Here is a 22,651-nt window from a genome sequence, read left to right on the forward strand (position 1 = left end):
GCTCCTCTTCCTTTCTCCCTCCCGCCATCCTTACAACGATACGCAGAGCACATACAAGAAAGCCAACTCACTCTATCACACTCTCCAGCGGCGATCTCCATGGTAACGGTGGCGTCATGTGACCTGCCGTCATTACATAGCAGTGTGTCACATGAAGCTGCCATTGCCATGGAGAGCATGATAGGGTGAGTTATACGCAATCCTTTCCTGACATTCTTCTGTCGAGAGGGAGAAAGGGAGGGAGAGAGTGAGTTGCAGTAGCAGCGGGCTGCATCCGAGAGAAATGCGGCCCGATCCTTGCAAAGTCTGCCCAGCCCTGATCTAGCATGTGTACAGGCACGCTGAATATGTAAATGATGACAACAGCTGAGTAATTGTTCCTCTCCTTACCCTCCAGTCACTGCATTAGCTCAAGAGCAGGTGGAATTTACTTACCATGGTTCCATTAGGAGGGGGATTCTGAAATAAAGAAGATATTTTATTACAGCGGGCAGGCAACATGAAGAGACAGGCTGCAATGTTTCCTAGGTAGCAACTACACGTGTTACATTTCATAATTGCAATTTTAGGAAATCCATGAGGACCATTAGGTTTTAACCTAATTTAGAGGACATAACGAGCAATAGAAGTATCTCACCCAGTATTAAAAATAAAGAGCAAGACGACATTAAGAATGTCATAGGTTTGCCAATCCAAGCTCATATTTGAGAATTGTCATGCTTATTTGCTCCACCCATAACCGAAGCAGAAATACAACTTTTTACCAAACCTATGCATATAATTAATCAAACATAATCACATCAAACATATCAAGCACAGATTGCTTTCATTTTATATCAAAATATATACCAGCAATCAGTGGAATAACTACAATTCATGCCCCCCCCCCCCCCCCCCCCCAAAAAAAAAAAAAACCTTTGATGGGGACCCCCAGTGTTCACACCCCTTCCATTGCCTTCCCTTGGTGACCCTCACAAGGGTCGTAAAACTAATGTGGCCATCATGATCTTCACAGCCATAACATGTGTAGCCACAAAACACCTGATCTGAGGTATAGTCTCCTGAATTGGAGTAAGGGAAGGTTAGTAATTGGAGCCCCTTACAGTTCTGGGCCCCCCTGCGATTGCAGGGGCTGCTCCCCTCTAGTTACGCCCCAACCAGGAAGGTCCATTTCGTAAAAAAAAAACCTCCCTGGAAATTCTTAAAAAATGCGAAATGCAGAACGCGTTTGACTTTTGTTATTGCGTTTTGCGATTTGTGGTGTGAAAGAGTCCTGATAAGAAGGTAAGAAATCTGCCAGGCCTTACAGCTAAAAATCACCATCCATCCCTTTGTTAATGGAACTAGCCGTTGTGTATTAGAATACCTTAAAACACAGTGTGGAAAGAATAGCTATGTGGTGCTCCCACCCTCCTATAAGTGTCACCCTAGGCATCTGCCTATTTTGCCTATGTCTTAAAATGGCCCTGATAAATGACATTTACCATTATGCATCATGGCTGACATTAACAGGATGAATTTACTTACCATACTTGCACCAGGTGGGGGCATCTGAAATAAAGAATACATTTTATTACAGCGGGCAGGAAAAATGAAGCGACAGGCTCCAGTCTTTCATACGTAAACAGATTATTTTGATGTTTATGATAAAGAAAGTATTGGGCAAGCACAAAAAAAACCCACAATTTTTTTTATTCCAAAACCTTATACACACGCTAGACTGAATTTGCCTGAGGCGGCTATTTGGGGCCATCTTGGTTAAAGGGAACCTAAACTGAGAGGGATATGAATGTTTTTGTTTTAAACAACACCAGTTGCCGGACTATCCTGCTGATCTTTTTGGCTATAGTAGTGGCTGAATCACACACCTGAAACAAGCATGCAGCTAATCCAGTCGGACTTCAGTCAGAGCACCTGATCTGCATGCTTGTTAAGGGGCTGTGGCTAAAAGTGTTAGAGACACAGATCAGCAGGGGAGTCAGGCAACTGGTATCATTTTAAAAGGAAAAATCCATATCCTTCTCAGTTTAGGTTCCCTGTGTTATGGGAGCATGGAAAGCCAGGGTTGCTCTCTCAGGCTCTCCCAGCAAAATCAATATGGCTGCCCCATCAAGAAAATGACATAACATATACAGATTACTTTTATGTTTATGAAAAAGAAAGGAATGACATGCACAGGGTAAAGAACAATTGTTCATTCCAAAGCCAGAGCCAGCAATTGTTTTGCACACTTTTGTCATCAATATCCCAACTGGCTCAGAAAAACAAGAGGAGGCGTGTACTAATCTGCCACCAGTTGGGTGCTTCATGGAATAGAACAGATATATCATTGTAGATGACAGACAAAATGAATAGACAGACTCCATCGTTTCAAAGGTGGATAAACATAATTTATTGTTTTTGGTTAAATTAATACAGTACTATGATTAAGGGCCCTGTTCCACCAGCGCGTTTGCGCTGGCTGAATCGCAAAACCGCAAACCGCTAGCGATTTTACAATCGCTACGGTTTGCTTTTTAACATAGGAATCGCGGTAGGTCATTTCCACTACCGCGATTCGCTTTTGTCGGGAACGCGAACGCGCGGCGGAGCGATAATTGCCGCGATTTTGCTATGCAGTGCATAGCATAGCAAAATCGCGGCCGCAAACGTCGGGGGAATCGCCGGTTTTGCGATTCAGCAATCGCTAGCGTTCAGCATGAACGCTAGCGATTGCAGGTGGAAAAGGGCCCTTAAGGAAAGCCATAAATATCATTGGTTGGTTAGTAACCCCACTAACAGCAAAGAATGTCAGGGTGGATATAAGAACCAAAAGAATATTTTAAATGAAAATCAAAAGGACCTTAAAATTGGTCCGAGTCTGCCAAACCAAGCTCACATTAGGGCAGTGTCATGCTTTTTTTTGTCCCACCCATAACGGATGAGAAAATAGGACTTTTTAGCCAAAATAAAGGCTATTGAGATATTTAGCAAAAAGATTTCTCAGCTTACATTATACACTGCAAGGCCAAAAGTACTGTATGTGGACACACAGGGTCACCACACCCATATGTGCTTTTGAACTTATCAAAACTGTAATCACTAGTATGGTGCTAAAATGCTCTCCATTGTCCTGGGAAAGTTTTCTAACAAACTGTGGAACATAGCTGCAGGGATCTGTTCTCAGTCAGAGACAGCAGCATTAGGGAGATGAGGTTTCTAAATTAGATGATGAGGCTTGGCTCACACTCTATGTACTATTATACCTAAGTGTGGTTTGTATCTGGGCTCCATGCAAATTGGTCAAGTTTTTCCACACTATCACTTAGATGTATCTTTATAGACATCAGTTTGTGCACAGGGTGATTGTAATGCATAAACAGGACAAGATCCTCCCCAACATGTTGCTACAAAGTTTATACAAACAGTTCCTTAACCTCCTTGCCGGTCTAAAAAATCCGGCAAGGAGGCAGCGCCGCACTTTTTTTTAATTTTTTAAATCATGTAGCGAGCCCAGGGCTCGCTACATGATAGCCGCTAAGCCGCATGGCGACCGGGCGGGATGACGTCACCGACGTCATAGACGTCGTGACGTCAGAGGGAACTCCGATCCGCCCCTTAGCGCTGCCTGGCACTGATTGGCCAGGCTGCGCAGGGGTCTGGGGCGGGGGGGGGGGGGGGCGGCTCGGCGCGGCGGGTAGTGGCGAATCGGCGGCAAGCGGCGGCGATCGCGACCTACACGCAGCTAGCAAAGTGCTAGCTGCGTGTAGGGAAAAAAAAATTATGCAAATCGGCCCAGCGGGGCCTGAGATATCCTCCTGCGCAGGTTACCCCGAGCTGAGCTCGGGATAACTGGCAAGGAGGTAAGGAGGTTAAAGTGTGTTAAATGCTGTCAATGCTGGTTCAATATTTTTCTCCCCAAGCCAGCCTTTTTGTGGTTCCCATTGCAGCCCCACTTTTGTTTGTAGCAACCTCCCTTTGCATGCGCAGCAGCTCTCCTCACATTCCATGTGCAGCTCCCTCTTCCATGTTTAAAATCCTTGTAGAGCAGCCCCTATTTTTCATGCATAGGTCCTTTGAGGTGTACATGTAAAAAGGGTGCTGGAGATAGCAGCTAGTAAAATATCGGTAAACCGATATTTTACTACTTAAAAGGAATCTTAAAGAGGACCAGAGGCGGCACGTGGGGGGCCAGATGGGACACAGAGGCATGTTCTCTGCCTCATGACTTACCCTCTGCATCCCCCGTCACCGCTCTCTGCCCCCCCCTCGCTATAGCCCCCTGAGATTAGCGTCATTATTTGTCTCGGAGGTAAACATAGGGGAGAGGGATTCCCTGTTTAAAATGCCCGCCAGGGGTGTTCTTGCAGGGTTGCCAGAGCTGCCACTGGGCAGCTCTCTCTCCCTGGCTGCGCCCCCTGCCGCTCCCCCGCCTCCCTGCAGGCTGCTGTGAAAGAGAGATCTCCTTCCAGCATCGTGACCCAGAGGTCATGAAAGTGGGCCAGTGCGGCTCACAGGAGCAGCGGGTGCAGGGGATTTTGCGGCTACCTGATCCGCTGAGCCCCCCGGGTCAGGTAGGTTTTTAAAATCTGTGAGCCCACCTCAGGCTCTCTTTAGCCACTTGCCGACTGCCCACTACCTATGGACGGCGGCAAGGTAGGTGCCGCCGCCGATCTGCGTTAGGCGATCGCGCGCAGGGAAGTGCACGCATCCGCCGGCATTAGGCTCCGCCCACCCGGGACGTCAACCCGCCAGCCAATTAGCAGCACCGGCGGGTTGTAAATACCGATCTTGCCACCACTAAATGTATAATACACTTTGTTAAGCTGCCTCCTCCCCTAGTGGTCCCAGTGATCGAGTGACCATCAGGGGAGGAGGCAGCCCTTCTAGTAATCACACAAGCACACTGATCCTGCCCCCCCGCCCCCTGATTGCCCACATCACCCCTCAGACCCCTGCCCCCCGATCACCCCCTCAGACCACTGTTTGCACCCAATCACCCCCCTAATCACCCATCAATCACTCCCTGTCACTAACTATCAATGCTTTATTTTAGATTAGGCTCTAATCAGCCCCCTGGGGGCTCCTGATCACCCCCCCCGTGTACTGTATACATCTATTCTCCCCTGTAATCACCCACTGATCACCTGCCAATCACCCATCTGTCATCACCTGTCACTGCCACCCATCAGGTCAGACCCTAACCTGCTCCTTATGGGGACCTGATCACCCGCCCACACCCTTAGATTGCCCGCAGACCCGCCCTCAGATAACCTCCCAAGTGCATAGTTTACATCTGTTCTCCCCTCTAATAATCCACTGATCACCCATCAATCACCCCCAGGCGCGGAGCTAGGGGGGGTCGGGGTAGGTCAAGTGCCCCCGGGCGCCGGGTCCCTAAGGGCACCCAGCTGAGCTGCTTTGTTGTTGTTTTTTGTTGTTGTTTTTTTTTTTTTTTTCTGCGGAGGGGAGCAGTGCAGAGAAGAGGGAGAGCTATGCGGACGGTGGAGAAGGGGGCCATCTCCCCCCCTTCTCTCACCTTAGGGTGCTCTCCCTCCCTCGCTCTCCCCTCCATTAATGTCCGGGTGTCGCGGGCGCTCCAGCGCCGGAAGTTCGGGTGCCGCAGCCGCTGCTCTGGTCTGGACCAGACCAGAGTAGCGGCTAATCCATCCGGCGCTGCGACGAGACAGAGGTAAGTTCCGCCCGCCGCTGCCAGCCACCCGGACAGTAATGGAGGGGAGAGCGAGGGAGGGAGAGCAGCTCTCCCTCTTCTCTGCGCTGCTCCCCTCCTGCTGGGGAGCCAGGGAGGGGGACACCCGGCTATCTACTCTACGCACATATACCCCTGCCTACATATACTGGGCATATATACCCCTGGCTACATATACTGGGCATATATACCCCTGGCTACATATACTGGGCATATATACCCCTGGCTACATATACTGGGCATATATACCCCTGGCTACATATACTGGGCATATATACCCCTGGCTACATATACTGGGCATATGTACCCCTGCCTACATATACTGGGCATATATACCCCTGCCTACATATACTGGGGACATATACCCCCTGACTACATATATACGGGGCATATATACCCCTGGCTACATATACGGGGCATATATACCCCTGGCTACATATACTGGGCATATATACCCCTGGCTACATATACTGGGCATATATACCCCTGGCTACATATACTGGGCATATATACCCCTGCCTACATATACTGGGCATATATACCCCTGCCTACATATACTGGGGACATATACCCCCTGACTACATATACTGGGCATATATACCCCTGGCTACATATACTGGGCATATATACCCCTGGCTACATATACTGGGCATATATACCCCTGCCTACATATACTGGGCATATATACCCCTGGCTACATATACTGGACATATATACCCCTGACTACATATACTGGGCATACAGTATATACCCCTGGCTACATATACTGGGCATATATACCCCTGGCTACATATACTGGGCATATATACCCCTGCCTACATATACTGGGCATATATACCCCTGGCTACATATACTGGGCATATATACCCCTGGCTACATATACTGGACATATATACCCCTGGCTACATATACTGGGCATATATACCCCTGCCTACGTATACTGGGCATATATACCCCTGCCTACATATACTGGGCACATATACCCCTGCCTACATATACTGGGCACATATACCCCTGGCTACATATACTGGGCACATATACCCCTGGCTACATATACTGGGCATATATACCTCTGGCTACATATACTGGGCACACATACCCCTGCCCACATATACTGGGCACATATACCCCTGGCTACCTGTTCTGTGGACATCTCTACCCCTGGCTACCTGTTCTGGGGACATCTATACCGCTGGCCACCTATTCTGGGGACATCTACACTGCTGGCCACCTATTCTGGGGACATCTACACTGCTGGCCACCTATTCTGGGGACACCTATAAACCTGGGGCTACCTATTTTTGGGGGGCCTCATGATTTGTTGGGGGCCTCAAGATCGCTGAATTTGTCTTGTTGGGGGCCTCATGATTGCTGAATTTGTCTTGTTGGGGGCCTCATGATTGCTGAATTTGTCTTGTTGGGGGCCTCATGATTGCTGAATTTGTCTTGTCGGGGGCTTCAAGATCGCTAAATTTGTCTTGTTGGAGGCCTCATGATTGCTGAGTTGGTCATGTTGGGGGCCTCATGTTTGCTCATGATTGCTGAATTTGTCTTGATGGGGGGGGGGGGGGGGGCTCATGATTGCTGAATTTGTCTTGACGGGGGGGGGGGGGGGGGCTCATGATTGCTGAATATGTTTTGGAACATGCTGGAAGGTACATACTGAGGGAGGGTGGTGAACGTGAGCCTGCTAACCTCCATATACATTTGGCTCCACCCATAACCACGCCCACAATTATTATGTGACCACGCCCCCTTTTGGCGCGGGGGCGCATTAATAGTCTTTGTCCCCGGGCGCTGAAAAACCTAGCTACGCCTCTGATCACCCCTGTCACTGCTACCCATCAGATCAGATCCTAATCTGCCCCTTGCGGGCACCCAATCACCCGCCCCCGCCCTCAGATCGCCCTCAGACCCCCTCTGATCAACTCGCCAGTGCATTGCTTGTATATATTCTCCCCTGTAATCACCTACTGATCACCTATCAATCACCCCATCATCACCTGTCACTGCTACCCATCAGATCAGACCCTAATCTGCCCCTTGCGGGCACCCAAACACCCTCAAACCCCCCCTGATCACCTCCCCAGTGCATTGATTGCATCTATCCTCCCCTCTAATCACCCCCTGAGACATCCATCAATCACCTCCTGTCACCACTTGTCACCCTCTAGCACTCCTACCCATCAGATCAGGCCCTAATCTGCCCCTGCGGGCTTCTGATCACCCGCTCACACCCTCAGATCCCCCTTAGAAACCCCCCCCCCCCCCCGATCACCCCCCTTCACTATCCTAGTGATCTAAAAACAGTGATCAGTGAAAACTGTCACTTTTTTAGTATCACTAGTGTTAACAGTTAGGCCAGTTATTTAACTAGGGCCCTTCGTTGGGTAGTTAGCACCCAGCCCACCACACGACAGTCACTAATTAGTTGCTGATTAGCATCATCAATGTTGCTAATCAGCATTGCTACTATATAGTATCTGTAAGTAATCATTACTGATCGCAGTCAGATCTATATTAGGGTCACTAAGATACACTAAAAACGCAGTGTTTGACTGATCAGGCCTGATCATTCGCATGCATTTGCGTTCAGCCCGCCCCACCGCAGTGACAGAAATTTTTTTTTCTGATCACTGCAAAAAACATTGTACATTAGCTGTGGCGTTGTAAAGATCAGTTTTGATTTTTTTTAATCAAAACTCAGTGACCACAGCTTTCTACTTCACAAGTACTCCCTTTTACTAGGTAGGTGCTCTTTTTCCTGGGTAGTCTCAGAGGAATACCCCCTAAATTTAGCAGTCCACCATGGCAAAAAAGGGGTATTCCGCTGAAGAGGCCGCCGAGATTCTGGCCCAGTGGGGTGAGTGCGATTGGGAAGCCTCACCCGACAAATCATCCGGGTCAGAATACGAACCGGTGAACAGCTGTGGCTCTCTGACCGATAGCAATGACGAGGTTGAGGTCCCGGCTAGAGCCAGGCGTACCACACCGCATGTCACTGGACCGCAGGTGGCTCAGGATCAGACTCAAGGACAGCAGAGTGGTGCTAGCGCTGATTCGAGTTTTCTTTGTGAGGCATGCACCAGCAGCGTAGCATCTCCTGGACTAGCACCAGTACTACCATAGACCCTGGTGAAGTGGCGAGCACCAGCATGGTAGTAGAAACTGGTTCTGTGGCACGTGCATTAAAACCCGAGTCACAGCCACCAGCAAAACAGGCCCGTACTACCCATAGTCTCCCAGAGGTGCTGGCAAATCCCAATTGGCAATCCCCTGGTTCCGCCGCACCCGTACTGCCCCCTTTCGCCACCCAGTCTGGAGTCCAGGTGGAGACAGATAATCTAGGATCAGCCCTAGACTTTTTTCACCTGTTCTGCACCGTGGATCTCTACGACTTAATTGTGGCTGAGACCAGCCGTTATGCCACACAATACGCAACCGCCAATCCGAGAAGCTACCATGCCCAGCCTTTCCGGTGGAAACCACCCCAAGTTTCTAAACGTAACATTTTTTGGGTCTTCTCCTTAACATGGGTCTAGTCAAAAAGAATGTATTGCGGTCTTATTGGTCTATGCACCCAATACATCACACGCCCATGTTCTCTGCTGCCATGTCTAGGTCACGATTTGAGAACATCCTGCGCTTCCTGCACTTCAATGCCAATACAACCTGTCATCTAAGAGGCCACCCTGCTTATGACCGGTTCCACAAAATTTGGCCCCTCATAGACCACCTGTCATCAAAATTTGCAGATGCTTATACCCCTGAACAAAGAGATATTACTCCCACCCAGCATGGGTATGTGTAAAAATACACCCCAAAGCACATTATACTACTTCTGAGTACGGCGATACCACATGTGTGACACTTTTTTGCAGGCTAGGTGCGCTAAGGGGCTCAAAGTCCAATGATCACCTTTAGGATTTACAGGGGTGCTTACAATTTAGCACCCCCCAAAATGCCAGGACAGTAAACACACCCCACAAATGACCCCATTTTGGAAAGTAGACACCCCAAAGTATTCAGAGAGGCATGGTGAGTCCGTGGCAGATTTCATTTTTTTTGTCACAAGTTAGCAGAAATGGAAACTTTTTTTTTCTTTGTCACAAAGTGTCATGTTCCTCTAACTTGTGACAAAAAATAAAATCTTCTATGAACTCACTATGCCTCTCAGTGAATACTTTGGGATGTCTTCTTTCCAAAATGGGGTCATTTGGGGGGTATTTATACTATCCTGGAATTCTAGCACCTCATGAAACATGACAGGTGCTCAGAAAAGTCAGAGATGCTTCAAACTGGGGAAATTCACTTTTTGCACCATTTGCTATAACTTTTACCCAAACAAAAAAAAATCCAATAAGTGTCTATTTATTGATCAAAGACATGTAGCACAATAAATTTAGACAAAAATGTATATAGAAATTTTACTTTATTTGAAAAATGTCACCACAGAAAGTAAAAAAAAAAAATCATTTTTTGACAAAAATCATGTCTTTTTTTATGAATATAATAAAAACTAAACATTGCAGCAGCAATCAAATAACACCAAAAGAAAGCTGTATTAGTGACAAGAAAAGGAGGTAAAATTCATGTAGGTTGTATGACTGAGCAATAAACCGTTAAAGCTGCAGTGGTCTGAATGGAAAAAAAGTGTTTGGTCCTTAAAGTGAACCTCCGGACTAAAAATCGGCTCAGCAGTACTGAAAAGGCCTGGTGTTTCTTTAACAGTATCACAGCATCAGAACTTTGTTTCTCTTATCCAAGCCTCATTTTTAGCTGCACAGAAGAAAACTGACCAGGCTTTTTTCCCCTGATGCTGTGCAAAGCATGATGGGATTTCTGATGTTGTTGCTCTCGTTCTGCTGTTTTGGTGCAAATTTTTTTTTTTTGCATTTTGAATTTGACATTTGAAGCCTAGCGTGTGCAGCTGGGAGGGGTGATCAGGACACAGGACAGTTGGAACTGTGTCTCCTGCTCCTTGTCACCTCCTTTCAACCAAAAAGATGGCTGCCCCCATGACAAAGATGGCAGCCCCCATGAATCACAAACATTTGCCTGTTCTTTTAAAACAGGGTGGGTAAAAAATGATATTACCTATCTATTCTAATTAACATAACTAATGTAACTTAATGACAGTATGTTTGTTTAGGCTGAAGTTCCCCTTTAAGGGGATTTAAGGCTGCAGTCCTTGAAGGGAACCAGAGACGAACGTTAGGGAAAAATGAAAAAAGCTTGTATACATACCTGGGGCTTCCTCCAGCCCCATAAGCCTGGATCGCTCCCACGCCGCCATTCTCCGCTTTCTCTATCGCCGCTACCGGGTCCCGTCACTTCCGGCGGACGCGGACAATTATCCGCATGCACAGGGGCTCCCCTCCATACCCGTACGCATGCGGCTGCGCAGTATGGAGCCGCACGCGTAAGGGTATGGGGGGAGCCTGTGTGATGCGGATAATTGGTTGCGTCCGCTGGCCGACTGGCGGAAGTGACAGGACCCGGTACCGGCAGATACAGGAAGCGGAGGACGGTGGCGTGGGAGCGATCCAGGCTTATGGGGCTGGAGGAAGCCCCAGGTATGTATAAAAGCTTTTATGTAGTTTCTCTCTGGTTCTCTTTAAGTAAAAAAAAACAAAAAAAAAACCAAACGTACTTCCTTGGGCTTCTTCTCCTACTGTGCCCACGATGTACTCCTAAACCCTCCGGGTAGCAGCAGCGAACCCCGGAAGGCTGGGCTGTTGATGCCAGTCTACTGCGCACGCACGCACCCTAGTTGCACTCCCATTGCCGGGAGCATTCTGTTCATGCACAGTAGTGAAGTACATGTACTGCGCATGCACCGAACGCTCCCAGCCACGGGAGCGCAAACAGTGTGCGTGCGGCTAGGGGCCGCGCTTGCGCAGTAGCACAGCTTTGCGGGGGTTGCCGCCACTGTCCAGAGGAGATTAGGAGGATGTTGTGGGCACAGTAGGAGTCCAGGGGCTGGAAGAAGCCCCAGGTAAGTTAGAATCTTTTTTTTCTTTTTCCACTTAAGATTTTTTTAAAAGTGAACCTGAACTCGTGCACATGACAGAAGGAAAACATAAAGAAATGCACTCTGTATATATTTAGAGAGTTTAGCCTGTCTAATTTCCCCTCAACTTTGTCTAATCGCAAGTTGTAATTTGATCTCTCCCCTGTGTCACCTGACTGCCACGGCAGATAAGCTCATTTGGAAGCTCAGGATGGTAACACTATGTCTGCTTCCATGAACGCAGAAACACTGGAGATTTATTTTAGGATTTGTAACAGCTGTAACAAAGACATGTTTTTCTTTAAAGATTATTATGCTGTTGCGTATCTTTAAAAGCCAAGAGGAAGTTCTGAGTTCAGGTCTGCTTTAAAGAGGAACTGTAGTGAAAATAACAATGAATAAAATTGCTTCTTTTTTACAATATTGATTTATAAATTATTTAGTCAGTGTTTGGCCAATGTAAAATCTTTTCTGACTTACATTCTGAAATGTATCACTGGTGACATCTTTAGTTTTGCCAGGTGATCTGTACGGAATGTTTGTTACAGAGCGTTCTATGCATCTATGCACAGAGGGAGAGAATGCTTGCTTGGCAGGTGAAAAAGCTGTTATTTCCCACAGTGAATAGAGGTTCACAGACAGCAAACTGTCAGTCTCACATTGTGGGAGGGGTTTCACCACAATATCAGCCATACAGACCCCCCCCCCCCCCCCTAATGATCTATTCGAGAAAAGGTAAAGATTTCTTATGGGAAAGGGGATATCCGCTGCTGATTGGAATGAAGTTCAGTCCTTGGTTGAAGTTCCTCTTTTATAGTAAAATATCTCAGTAATCTTTACTTATATTTTACTATGACCTAACCTAACCCTACTCTCACACAGAACCCTCCCCCTACCAATGCCTAACCCTGAAGCAACATACTCACCTTGTGATGCAAGAAGATGGATCCAGCTATGTCCCCCCGACAATGAACACTCCCTGATCCCACTTCCAGCAGTGCGTATACGCGACGTTACATGACAAGACTTCAAGCAATCATGGTACCTTGCGTGAGAGTTGTTAGGGATCTTAAAGATCCGATCCCCCATGACGGTTATCGCCGTAGGGTGCTAAGCGGCATTTACATGATCATGTGCATGTACCCATGTTGTGAGATTGTGGAAACGACCACTTGTCACTCAAAAATTTGCCAGTCGTCGGGAAAATCGTCGGAAAAATTGCAAGGTGGGTAGGTACCTTAAGACCTGTCTGGTGGTTTCTAACCTTAACTCCCCCCTCCCCCTTGGTGTCTAAACGTAACCCCTCGTGTTGTGCCTAACCTTAACCCCACACCCAGTGGTGCCTAACCTTAAACACAAGGCAAGGCACCCCTCCCCCGGTGCCTTGCCTTAACCCCTAAGGACCCCCACCATACTCCTAACACTAAAGAACCCCACCCCCTAACTCTAACCCCTGATATTTTCACCATCATAGGTGGCAATGTTCAACCACCTTAGCTCTTAGGACGTAGCTCCTTCGTCCAAAAATGCATGCTGGACGTAGGAGCTACGTCCATGAAAAAAACCTGTCGCATGTTCACCCGTGGGGGTACTCATCTCCGCCCTCTTAGTCCGGAGATCAATGAATGGGAACACAGTTCCCATTCATTAAAGAGGAGCTGTTAGGTATAGGGTCTAAGAGAAAAAAAACACATATATCAGTAGCTAAATATTGGCTGTACCTACATTACATATGCATTTAACTGTCCACGTTATCTGCATTTCACTGTCCACGGCATCTGTCACTATAACTGGGGGGGCACCTGTCACTATAACTGGGGGGGGCACCTGTCACTATAACTGGAGGGGCACCTGTCACTATAACTGGGGGGGGGGAGCACCTGTCACTATCTAACTGGGGGACACCTGTCACTATAACTGGGGGACACCTGTCACTATAACTGGGGAGGCACCTGTCACTAACTGGGGGGACACCTGTCACTATAACTGGGGGGGCACCTGTCACTATCTAACTGGGGGGACACCTGTCACTATCTAACTGGGGGGGGGGCACCTGTCACTATCCAACTGGGGGGGGGGCACCTGTCACTATCTAACTGGGGGGGGCACCTGTCACTATCTAACTGGGGGGGGGCACCTGTCACTATCTAACTGGGGGGACACCTGTCACTATCTAACTGGGGGGACACCTGTCACTATCTGACTGGGGGGACACCTGTCACTATTTAACTGGGGGGACACCTGTCACTATCTAACGGGTGGGGGGGGCACCTGTCACTATAACTGGGGGGGGGTAACTGTCACTATCTAACTGGGGGGGCGCACCTGTCACTATCTAACTGGGGGGGCACCTGTCACTATAACTGGGGGGGGGGGCACCTGTCACTATAACTGGGAGGCACCTGTCACTATAATTGGGGGGGCACCTGTCACTATAACTGGGGTGGGGCACCTGTCACTATCTAACTGGGGGGAACCTGTCACTATAACTGGGGGGAACCTGTCACTATAACTGGGGGGGCACCTGTCACTATAACTGGGGGGGGGCACCTGTCACTATCTAACTGGGGGGGGGGCACCTGTCACTATCTAACTGGGGGGACACCTGTCACTATCTAACTGGGGGGACACCTGTCACTATCTAACTGGGGGGACACCTGTCACTATCTAACTGGGGGGCCACCTGTCACTATCTAACTGGGGGGACACCTGTCACTATCTAACTGGGGGGCCACCTGTCACTATCTAACTGGGGGGACACCTGTCACTATCTAACTGGGGGGACACCTGTCACTATCTAACTGGGGGGCACCTGTCACTATCTAACTGGGGGGGGCAACTGTCACTATCTAACTGGGGGGGCACCTGTCACTATCTAACTGGGAAGGGGCACCTGTTACTACCTCATACGGCCACACCACAGCATCACCGCCAGCCCGGCCACAGCAGCACCGCAAGGCCTTTCAGCCCATACATCATCACCAATCTGGCCAAAAACACTATTGCCAGGCCAGCCAGGCACAGCAGCCAGTAGAGGAGAATACAGAAGCCAGGTGAGAGGTGTCTACCATATTAAAGAGCCTTTTTCCCTATTTATGTGAAATGCTCTCTATTTATGTGCCTCATGACTGCTGAATTTGTCGTGTTGGGCGCCTCATGATTGCTGAATTTGTCTTGTTGGGGGCCTCATGATTTGTTGGGGGCATCACGATTGCTGATTTTTTCTGGTTGGGGGCCTCAAGATTGCTGATTTTGTCTTGTTGGGAGCCTCATGATTTGTTGGGGGCCTCATGATTGCTGCATTTGTCTTGTTGGGGGCCTCATGATTGCTGAATGTGCCTTGTTGGGGGCCTCATGATTGCTGAATTTGTCTTGTTGGGGGCCTCATGATTGCTGAATGTGCCTTGTTGGGGGCCTCATGATTGCTGAATTTGTCTTGTTGGGGGTCACATGATTGCGAACTGCGAGACTATGGAAAAGCTGAATCATCATCATGAGACAATAGCATTAAACCTTTTTTAGCTTTTTAAAACGGAAAATAAAACTGGGAGGTTCTAAAAAAAAAATACATTTTTCAGGAGTAGGATGGATGAAATTGTTTATCTTCAGAGTTTATTTTCAGCTTGGATTTTCCATAATGTGTATGTATGAGTTAAAACGTTTGTATGTAGTTTAAATTGCTGTTGCCACTTTGCGATAGATAAGTGACGTTTGGGTTGCAGGTTGGGCACTCGGCCTCCAAAAGGTTCGCCACCACTGTCCTAATCTAATGTCCCACATTGCTAAGTTCATGTAAATTTGTCTCCACCTGTAGCCACACCCACATTCTGGTCCATGGCCACACCCATTTTTCGCAACGGAACCCCCATGGTTTTTGGCGCCATGTGCACCACGCAACGTCACCAAAATCTTAAATTGCATTTTGTGGAAAGTGCTGCCAATCTAATTGTCCTTTAATTGCATTTTTTTCCTGAGGGGGGGAGGGGGGGGGGGGGGGTCTGCGGCTCTAGCAAGAACCTTCGGCCCTCCAACATAGGGGCTGGAAAAAAAATGGCCCTCCATGCCCGTGAAGTTGGACAGCACTGGTCTAGATGAATGAAGTGGTGGATGGTTGGTTAACAGGCACCACATCCCAACATGGCTGCAATGTCAGCAAGGAGGCAGCGGAGTCATGTTTTGGGCTGGAATCATGGGAAGAGAGCTGTTCAGCTCCTTTAGAGTCCCTGAAGGTGTGAAAATGGCCTCTGAAAAGTATGTGGAGTTTCTGACTAACCACTTTTTTTTCCATGGTACAAAAGAAGAACCGTATTTTCCATGATAAAATCATCTTCATGCATGACAATGTACCATCTCATACTACAAAGAGTACCTTTGTACCATTGGCATAAAAGGAGAGAAACTCACTGTTATGATCGCTTCTGCAGCGTTTACTGCTGACTGCACTGGTATTGCAAACCAAACAGTTCTAATGTCATTACATGCATTTGCTTGCATAGTTTGGTTTGCACTTAAACTAGTTGCTGATTCCATCTGCAGTCGCTCTGAAGTTTATGACAGTTTAATATGCTTTTGTGTAAACAAACATTGTCTGCTGCAGTGGAGGGGCGGTCCCTTTCCTGCAGGCTGCATATCATTGTCTGCCTTTTCCTGCTATCAGCCTGTGATTAATTACCATTCACTTGTGTGGGAATCTGCAGGTCTGCTCCCATTGGATGACCTCAGTATAAAGAACTGCTTCCTGCAATGCCTCATGGGCTATCATAGTTTCAGACTCTATCTGTTACTCTGCTCGTGCCCCACCTCGTTCCTGGTCCGTGTGGACTGCGCTGACTCCTGCGAAGGGGTCAGCGAGTCCTCCTAGTTCTGCTCTTGTTCTAGAAGTTGCTACTTGCTTGTCTTGTGTCATATATTGGTTCATCGCCAATATATACGCATACTTGCGCATTTTGTTATTTTCCTTGTATTCGTGTTACGTTAATATATCAGTGTCGCTGATATATACGTACACGAACTGTTTATTTCCTGTGTTCAGCTAGTCAGTTTTCCAGCACGTTTTGGTAGTTTGCGCGTATCGTGAACACCCGTGCTGAGCTAGTTATCCTGTTCCTGGTCCTGTTTGTGGATTGCGTTCATCTCTGCGAAGAGATAGCGAATCCTTCTGAGTCCTGTTCCCTGTATTACTTCAGTCTTAGTCAGAGTTCCTGCTTATGTCATATATCGGTTCATTGCCAATATATACATATGTTAGTCAGACGTTACGAATAGTTTCATTGATAGCTGTAATTGTAATACGCTAGGAAAACATACTTATTGTATATTTATCTGTGTTACGTTCATCTATCTCGATCCTGCTATTTCCTGTCTCTCCTGTCCTGTCTTTGTGAGGCACGCCATCGCCGCAACGCATTGGCTGCCTCATTCCAGTCTGTCTGGTTTTGGACGCTTGCTGTCGCTAAGTAATCGCTAGCTAGCAAGCGTTCATTCTATCTACCTGTCCTGGTCTCCTCAGTCCTGGTTTATGCGCTCAGCGCTACCTTGCGCTGAGACGTTATTACGAAAGTGTTTGTGGCTGTTCAGATCTGCACCGGCTCTGTGCACCACAATCTCCTATTGGAGTCAGTCCTCTCCTCCACTAAACTGGGGATATCCTGATCCCTTGTGCTGGTGTGTGTACCTCCTTCACGTCAGCTTATGTGTTGTATGCTGACTGTGGAGATTACACCCCCAAGCTTAACATTATGATAGCCCCATTACCAATCCCCATTGTGGGGGGGGTTCCCAGCAAAAATGACACTGTTTGTTATGGTTCCTGTTCCTTTAAGAAATTTGAGAAGCTCAATTCTGAAACAGAAAATGAGTTTTTTTCTGAATGTGCCAGGTTCCTGGCCAATCCTGAGCTCCAGGCTACTCCTGTTTCAACGTGGGCCCCCCAGCTAGTTTATGTTTTATTTAAGGGAAGATTGTTTCAGTGGGCCTACGATGTCTTGGATCATACCAATTTAAAAGAAAGACCACTGGAATTTCTAGCGTTTGTGATCCATAACTGGCTGCGCAAAACCGATTTGCCTAGCCCTTTTGATAAGCTCCTGGCAGCTTGTCAATCAGCTGCTCCTTCTACTGCCTACAAAAATAATCAGCAAGCAGATAATTGTTCTGATAACTTTTCTTCTGCTAAGGCAGCAGGGTCTAAAGCCAAACGTAAACGCTCCAAAAGAAAAGCGTTACAATCAGCGGAGTCGTTGCCCTTGGCGACTGCGCATCAGATCTGTAACGAGACTCCACCATTAGCAGATAATGAAATTCAGTCACCATTCAGGGGAGTCAAATGGACCTATGAAACTACTAATGAACTTTCATTGCTAGCCAGGGAAAATAAAGGTTCTTGTTTAAATGAATTATCTGAATATGATTATGAAGATATATTACAGAGTATTGAACAGATCAATTTATTCGTGCAGCAAGGGAAATTTGCATACACTACAGTTCAATACTTGCTACAGGTATTGGAGATCCTTAGGAATAAGAAATCGGCCAATCACCTGCTAAATAACCCAATGTATGTTTCTGCCACTAACACATTTGCAAACTATGATCAGCCGGAATGCTCAGCTGTTAAATATGCATGGGATCCTCCATTTGAGAAAGGAGAGATGGAAGCTCTGGTCTATGAATGGAAGAAAGATGCAAGTTCATTTTGTCAGTTTTACAGTGCAAAAAGTGAATTAGTATTGAATGCATGCATTAAGTCTGCTTATAACCTAATAAAAACTGGTGTGTGTGGGTATGACTTTGTGGCTCCATTGATCGATGTGTGGAGAATGATTCTGGACGATTTTTATGCAATTCAATCAGTTGATACCAGGGAAGACACACTGTCAAGTGGAGATTGTTCCACTTCCTCAGTTCCTGAGGACTCGCCTGCTTCAGCACCTTTGGCTGATTCAGCGAGTGATTCTGAGCTCCTTTTGTGTGAAATTGAAGTTCCTGTAATTCCACCCTGTACCATGGATAACTCAGTGTTACTTCCCAGTAAGACAGAAATTACTAATACTTCCTTAATCTTGCCCTGCACAAATTTCTCAGCAGAGGACCCAGAAGTCCTGCTGACTTTCGAGTCCAGCCTAGCCAGTACTCATGACTCTTTGTTTAGTGAAACAGACACCAGAAAAATCTTGCCTGTCTCTGCAAACACTTCTGCAGAAATTACCTGTGTTAATAAAGTTCAACTCCTGTCTGATCCAGCAGATGCCAATAGATGCACTATATCAGTTTCCGAGTCCCAGCAATCCTGTCTAGTAAACTCAGAACCCCAGCATCTGAATTTTCCAATTTTACAAATGAATGGTGATTCAGATGCGCAAACATTGTGTCTTGATCTTCCTGTTTCTACACCTCGCTCTAGTTTCGTGAATAGCTCAGAGCATCTGCTATGTGAACCTGAAATCGCAGAATTATTACCTTGTTCAGAAAATTTTCCAATAAATTTGCCCTGTACCATGAATTGTGCAGTAGATCTCTCCAATGAAACTCAGGTCACAGAATCATTATGCTGTCCAGCAGGTGCTTCCATGGTTTTGCCCTGCAATATGGACTGTTCAGTGATCCTGTCCAGTGAAGCTGTGGTCGCAGAGTCTTATGCTTCACCCAGTACTTTGGATACTTTAAACCCTTTAGCAGAGGAGGCTGAAGCACTGCTTACCTCAGTTGGTGTTGCAGTAATATTCACTTGTCTAGCAGCTGTTTTGGAATTACAGTCTGCTCTAATAAAACTTGATGAATTTCTGCCCAGCGAAGCAGAAGCCATTGAAATATTGTCCTCGTCAGCAAGTGTGTTAGATACCTTGCCCTGTACACAGTCTGATTTAACCAATGTTGTTGAGTCCCTCTCCAGTGTTGTAACAGCCGAGGAACTCCAGCCCTGTCCTCTGAATGTTTCAAAAGTCTTGCCCTGTAACATGGATAATTCTGACTCGCTGGAAAAAATAATAGAAATCTCAGAATTTCAGTCCGGGTTAATGAGTGTTTCTGAAACCCAGCCCTGTATCCTGGAAAATTCTGGTTCTCTGGCCGGTGTGGCAGAAGTTCCAGAGCCCATTTCCTGTCTAGTGAGTTACTCAGTTTTGCCTAGTTCAGTGGGGATTGCTGCAATATTGACTTGTTTTGCAGCCCTTCATGAGCTCCAGTCCAGTGTATTTGATGAGTCTCTGTCTAGTCCAGAAGAAGCTATGGGAACCCTGTCTAGTTCAGTGCATACATCAGAAGATTTGCCCTGTCTTGTAAATGCCCCTGAACATGATTTGTTAATAACCCTGCTGGAATCAGCGACATCTAAGTCTGATCCTGCAGTTTTTAGTGAGAATCCAGTAACTATGAAGTCTAGTCATGATGAATTTTTTTTGCCCAGTTCTGGTTTCGGTCCTGTCTTGACTGACTTTGAGGTTCGCAGTTCCTTGACATGCCCAGAGGTTTCTCTTGTGCCGGTGTGCCCAGATGTGCTTCGTATGCCAGACTGCCCAGATTTGTCTGTGTTAGCGTGCTCACGTGCTTCCCTAGTGGAGACATGTTCTGATGTTGCCGGTTGGCCTGCATGCCCGGAGATGGTTCTGGTCCCTAAAAGCCCTGATCTTGATGTTTGTCCTTGTGACCCTGACTCTGGAGTTGCCCTGGGTTCCATAGGGGTTCTTGATAGTTCTCCATGTGAGCCTAAGGGGCGTTCTGACCTGTGGGGATCTCTTTGGAGCTTCCAAGTGTTCTGGGAGATCTCTGAGGAAACTTGTCCTGGTACCTTGGACTGGTTCAACGGTGGGTTTTGTGTTGGTAGGGACAGTTCCGGTGGGCATTGCAAAGGCTTTGGCGTTTTTGGACAGTCCTTGGAAGGCGGTGGGTATCGCGCAGAGAGTTTCTTGGGGTTGTTTTCTGGAAGTCGTGGTTCTGATGGGTGTCACACTGAGGCTTGTAGTGCTGACGGGCATGGTTCGGTAGGTTCTGGTTCCAATTGGTCTAGTTTTGGTGAGACTGATTCAGGAATTTGGTTTTGTCGGACGGATCCGACCTTCATGAATTTTCAGTCAGATCAGTTTGCTGGATTTCCCACTTCTGATTTTTTGGTTTGGGTGGTTCAGGAGAAATATGTCAGTTTTCATAGGCGTCCAGAGGCCGCGTTTAAGGGAGGGGGTACTGTTATGATCGCTTCTGCAGCGTTTACTGCTGACTGCACTGGTATTGCAAACCAAACAGTTCTAATGTCATTACATGCATTTGCTTGCATAGTTTGGTTTGCACTTAAACTAGTTGCTGATTCCATCTGCAGTCGCTCTGAAGTTTATGACAGTTTAATATGCTTTTGTGTAAACAAACATTGTCTGCTGCAGTGGAGGGGCGGTCCCTTTCCTGCAGGCTGCATATCATTGTCTGCCTTTTCCTGCTATCAGCCTGTGATTAATTACCATTCACTTGTGTGGGAATCTGCAGGTCTGCTCCCATTGGATGACCTCAGTATAAAGAACTGCTTCCTGCAATGCCTCATGGGCTATCATAGTTTCAGACTCTATCTGTTACTCTGCTCGTGCCCCACCTCGTTCCTGGTCCGTGTGGACTGCGCTGACTCCTGCGAAGGGGTCAGCGAGTCCTCCTAGTTCTGCTCTTGTTCTAGAAGTTGCTACTTGCTTGTCTTGTGTCATATATTGGTTCATCGCCAATATATACGCATACTTGCGCATTTTGTTATTTTCCTTGTATTCGTGTTACGTTAATATATCAGTGTCGCTGATATATACGTACACGAACTGTTTATTTCCTGTGTTCAGCTAGTCAGTTTTCCAGCACGTTTTGGTAGTTTGCGCGTATCGTGAACACCCGTGCTGAGCTAGTTATCCTGTTCCTGGTCCTGTTTGTGGATTGCGTTCATCTCTGCGAAGAGATAGCGAATCCTTCTGAGTCCTGTTCCCTGTATTACTTCAGTCTTAGTCAGAGTTCCTGCTTATGTCATATATCGGTTCATTGCCAATATATACATATGTTAGTCAGACGTTACGAATAGTTTCATTGATAGCTGTAATTGTAATACGCTAGGAAAACATACTTATTGTATATTTATCTGTGTTACGTTCATCTATCTCGATCCTGCTATTTCCTGTCTCTCCTGTCCTGTCTTTGTGAGGCACGCCATCGCCGCAACGCATTGGCTGCCTCATTCCAGTCTGTCTGGTTTTGGACGCTTGCTGTCGCTAAGTAATCGCTAGCTAGCAAGCGTTCATTCTATCTACCTGTCCTGGTCTCCTCAGTCCTGGTTTATGCGCTCAGCGCTACCTTGCGCTGAGACGTTATTACGAAAGTGTTTGTGGCTGTTCAGATCTGCACCGGCTCTGTGCACCACAATCTCCTATTGGAGTCAGTCCTCTCCTCCACTAAACTGGGGATATCCTGATCCCTTGTGCTGGTGTGTGTACCTCCTTCACGTCAGCTTATGTGTTGTATGCTGACTGTGGAGATTACACCCCCAAGCTTAACACTCACGGTGTGCCCCCTATCCTCCCCTGACCTCAATCCTATTGAAAACCTTTGGAGCAACCTCAAGCAAAAGATATATGAGAGTGGGAGGCAGTTTACATCCAAACAGCAGCTCTGGGAGGCTATTATGACATCCTGCAAAGCAGAGCCGGGACAAGGTCCTCCAGCACCCAAGGCTGAGACACCAAAGTGCGCCCCTCCATCCCCGACACCCCAGCCATCACACACTGATTGCTATTAGACTAAGAGGGCCACAGGGCCCACAACCTCCCCAACACCTTAATATCTAGTTATATGGCTTGCAGTGACTGCCATGTATCCCCTTTTCTTATCTTTTTCTGCTTCAAACACAATTAGGAATGACAGCTTAATGAATTCTGCGCCCCCTCCTACACTGCGCCCTGAGGCTGGAGCCTCTCCAGCCTATGCCTCGGCCCGGC

The 22,651-nt window shown here is 47.3% G+C and overlaps 1 protein-coding gene across 4 annotated transcripts in view; it reads right to left on the bottom strand.

The window, feature by feature from the left end:
* The window catches only part of LOC137546493 (uncharacterized), a 142,372-nt gene that overhangs the window by 69,212 nt on the left and 50,509 nt on the right, over positions 1–22,651 (bottom strand). For all 4 annotated transcript variants that reach the window (XM_068269031.1, XM_068269032.1, XM_068269033.1 and 1 more), the window contains exons 5-6: positions 1,528–1,551; positions 436–459 (exon numbers count right to left, since the gene is read on the bottom strand). In XM_068269031.1, coding sequence (XP_068125132.1) covers positions 436–459; positions 1,528–1,551 — 48 coding nt within the window. The remainder of the gene's footprint in view (positions 1–435; positions 460–1,527; positions 1,552–22,651) is intronic.

Source organism: Hyperolius riggenbachi, chromosome 2, assembly GCF_040937935.1.
Source record: "Hyperolius riggenbachi isolate aHypRig1 chromosome 2, aHypRig1.pri, whole genome shotgun sequence".
Classification (NCBI taxonomy): Eukaryota; Metazoa; Chordata; class Amphibia; order Anura; family Hyperoliidae; genus Hyperolius; species Hyperolius riggenbachi.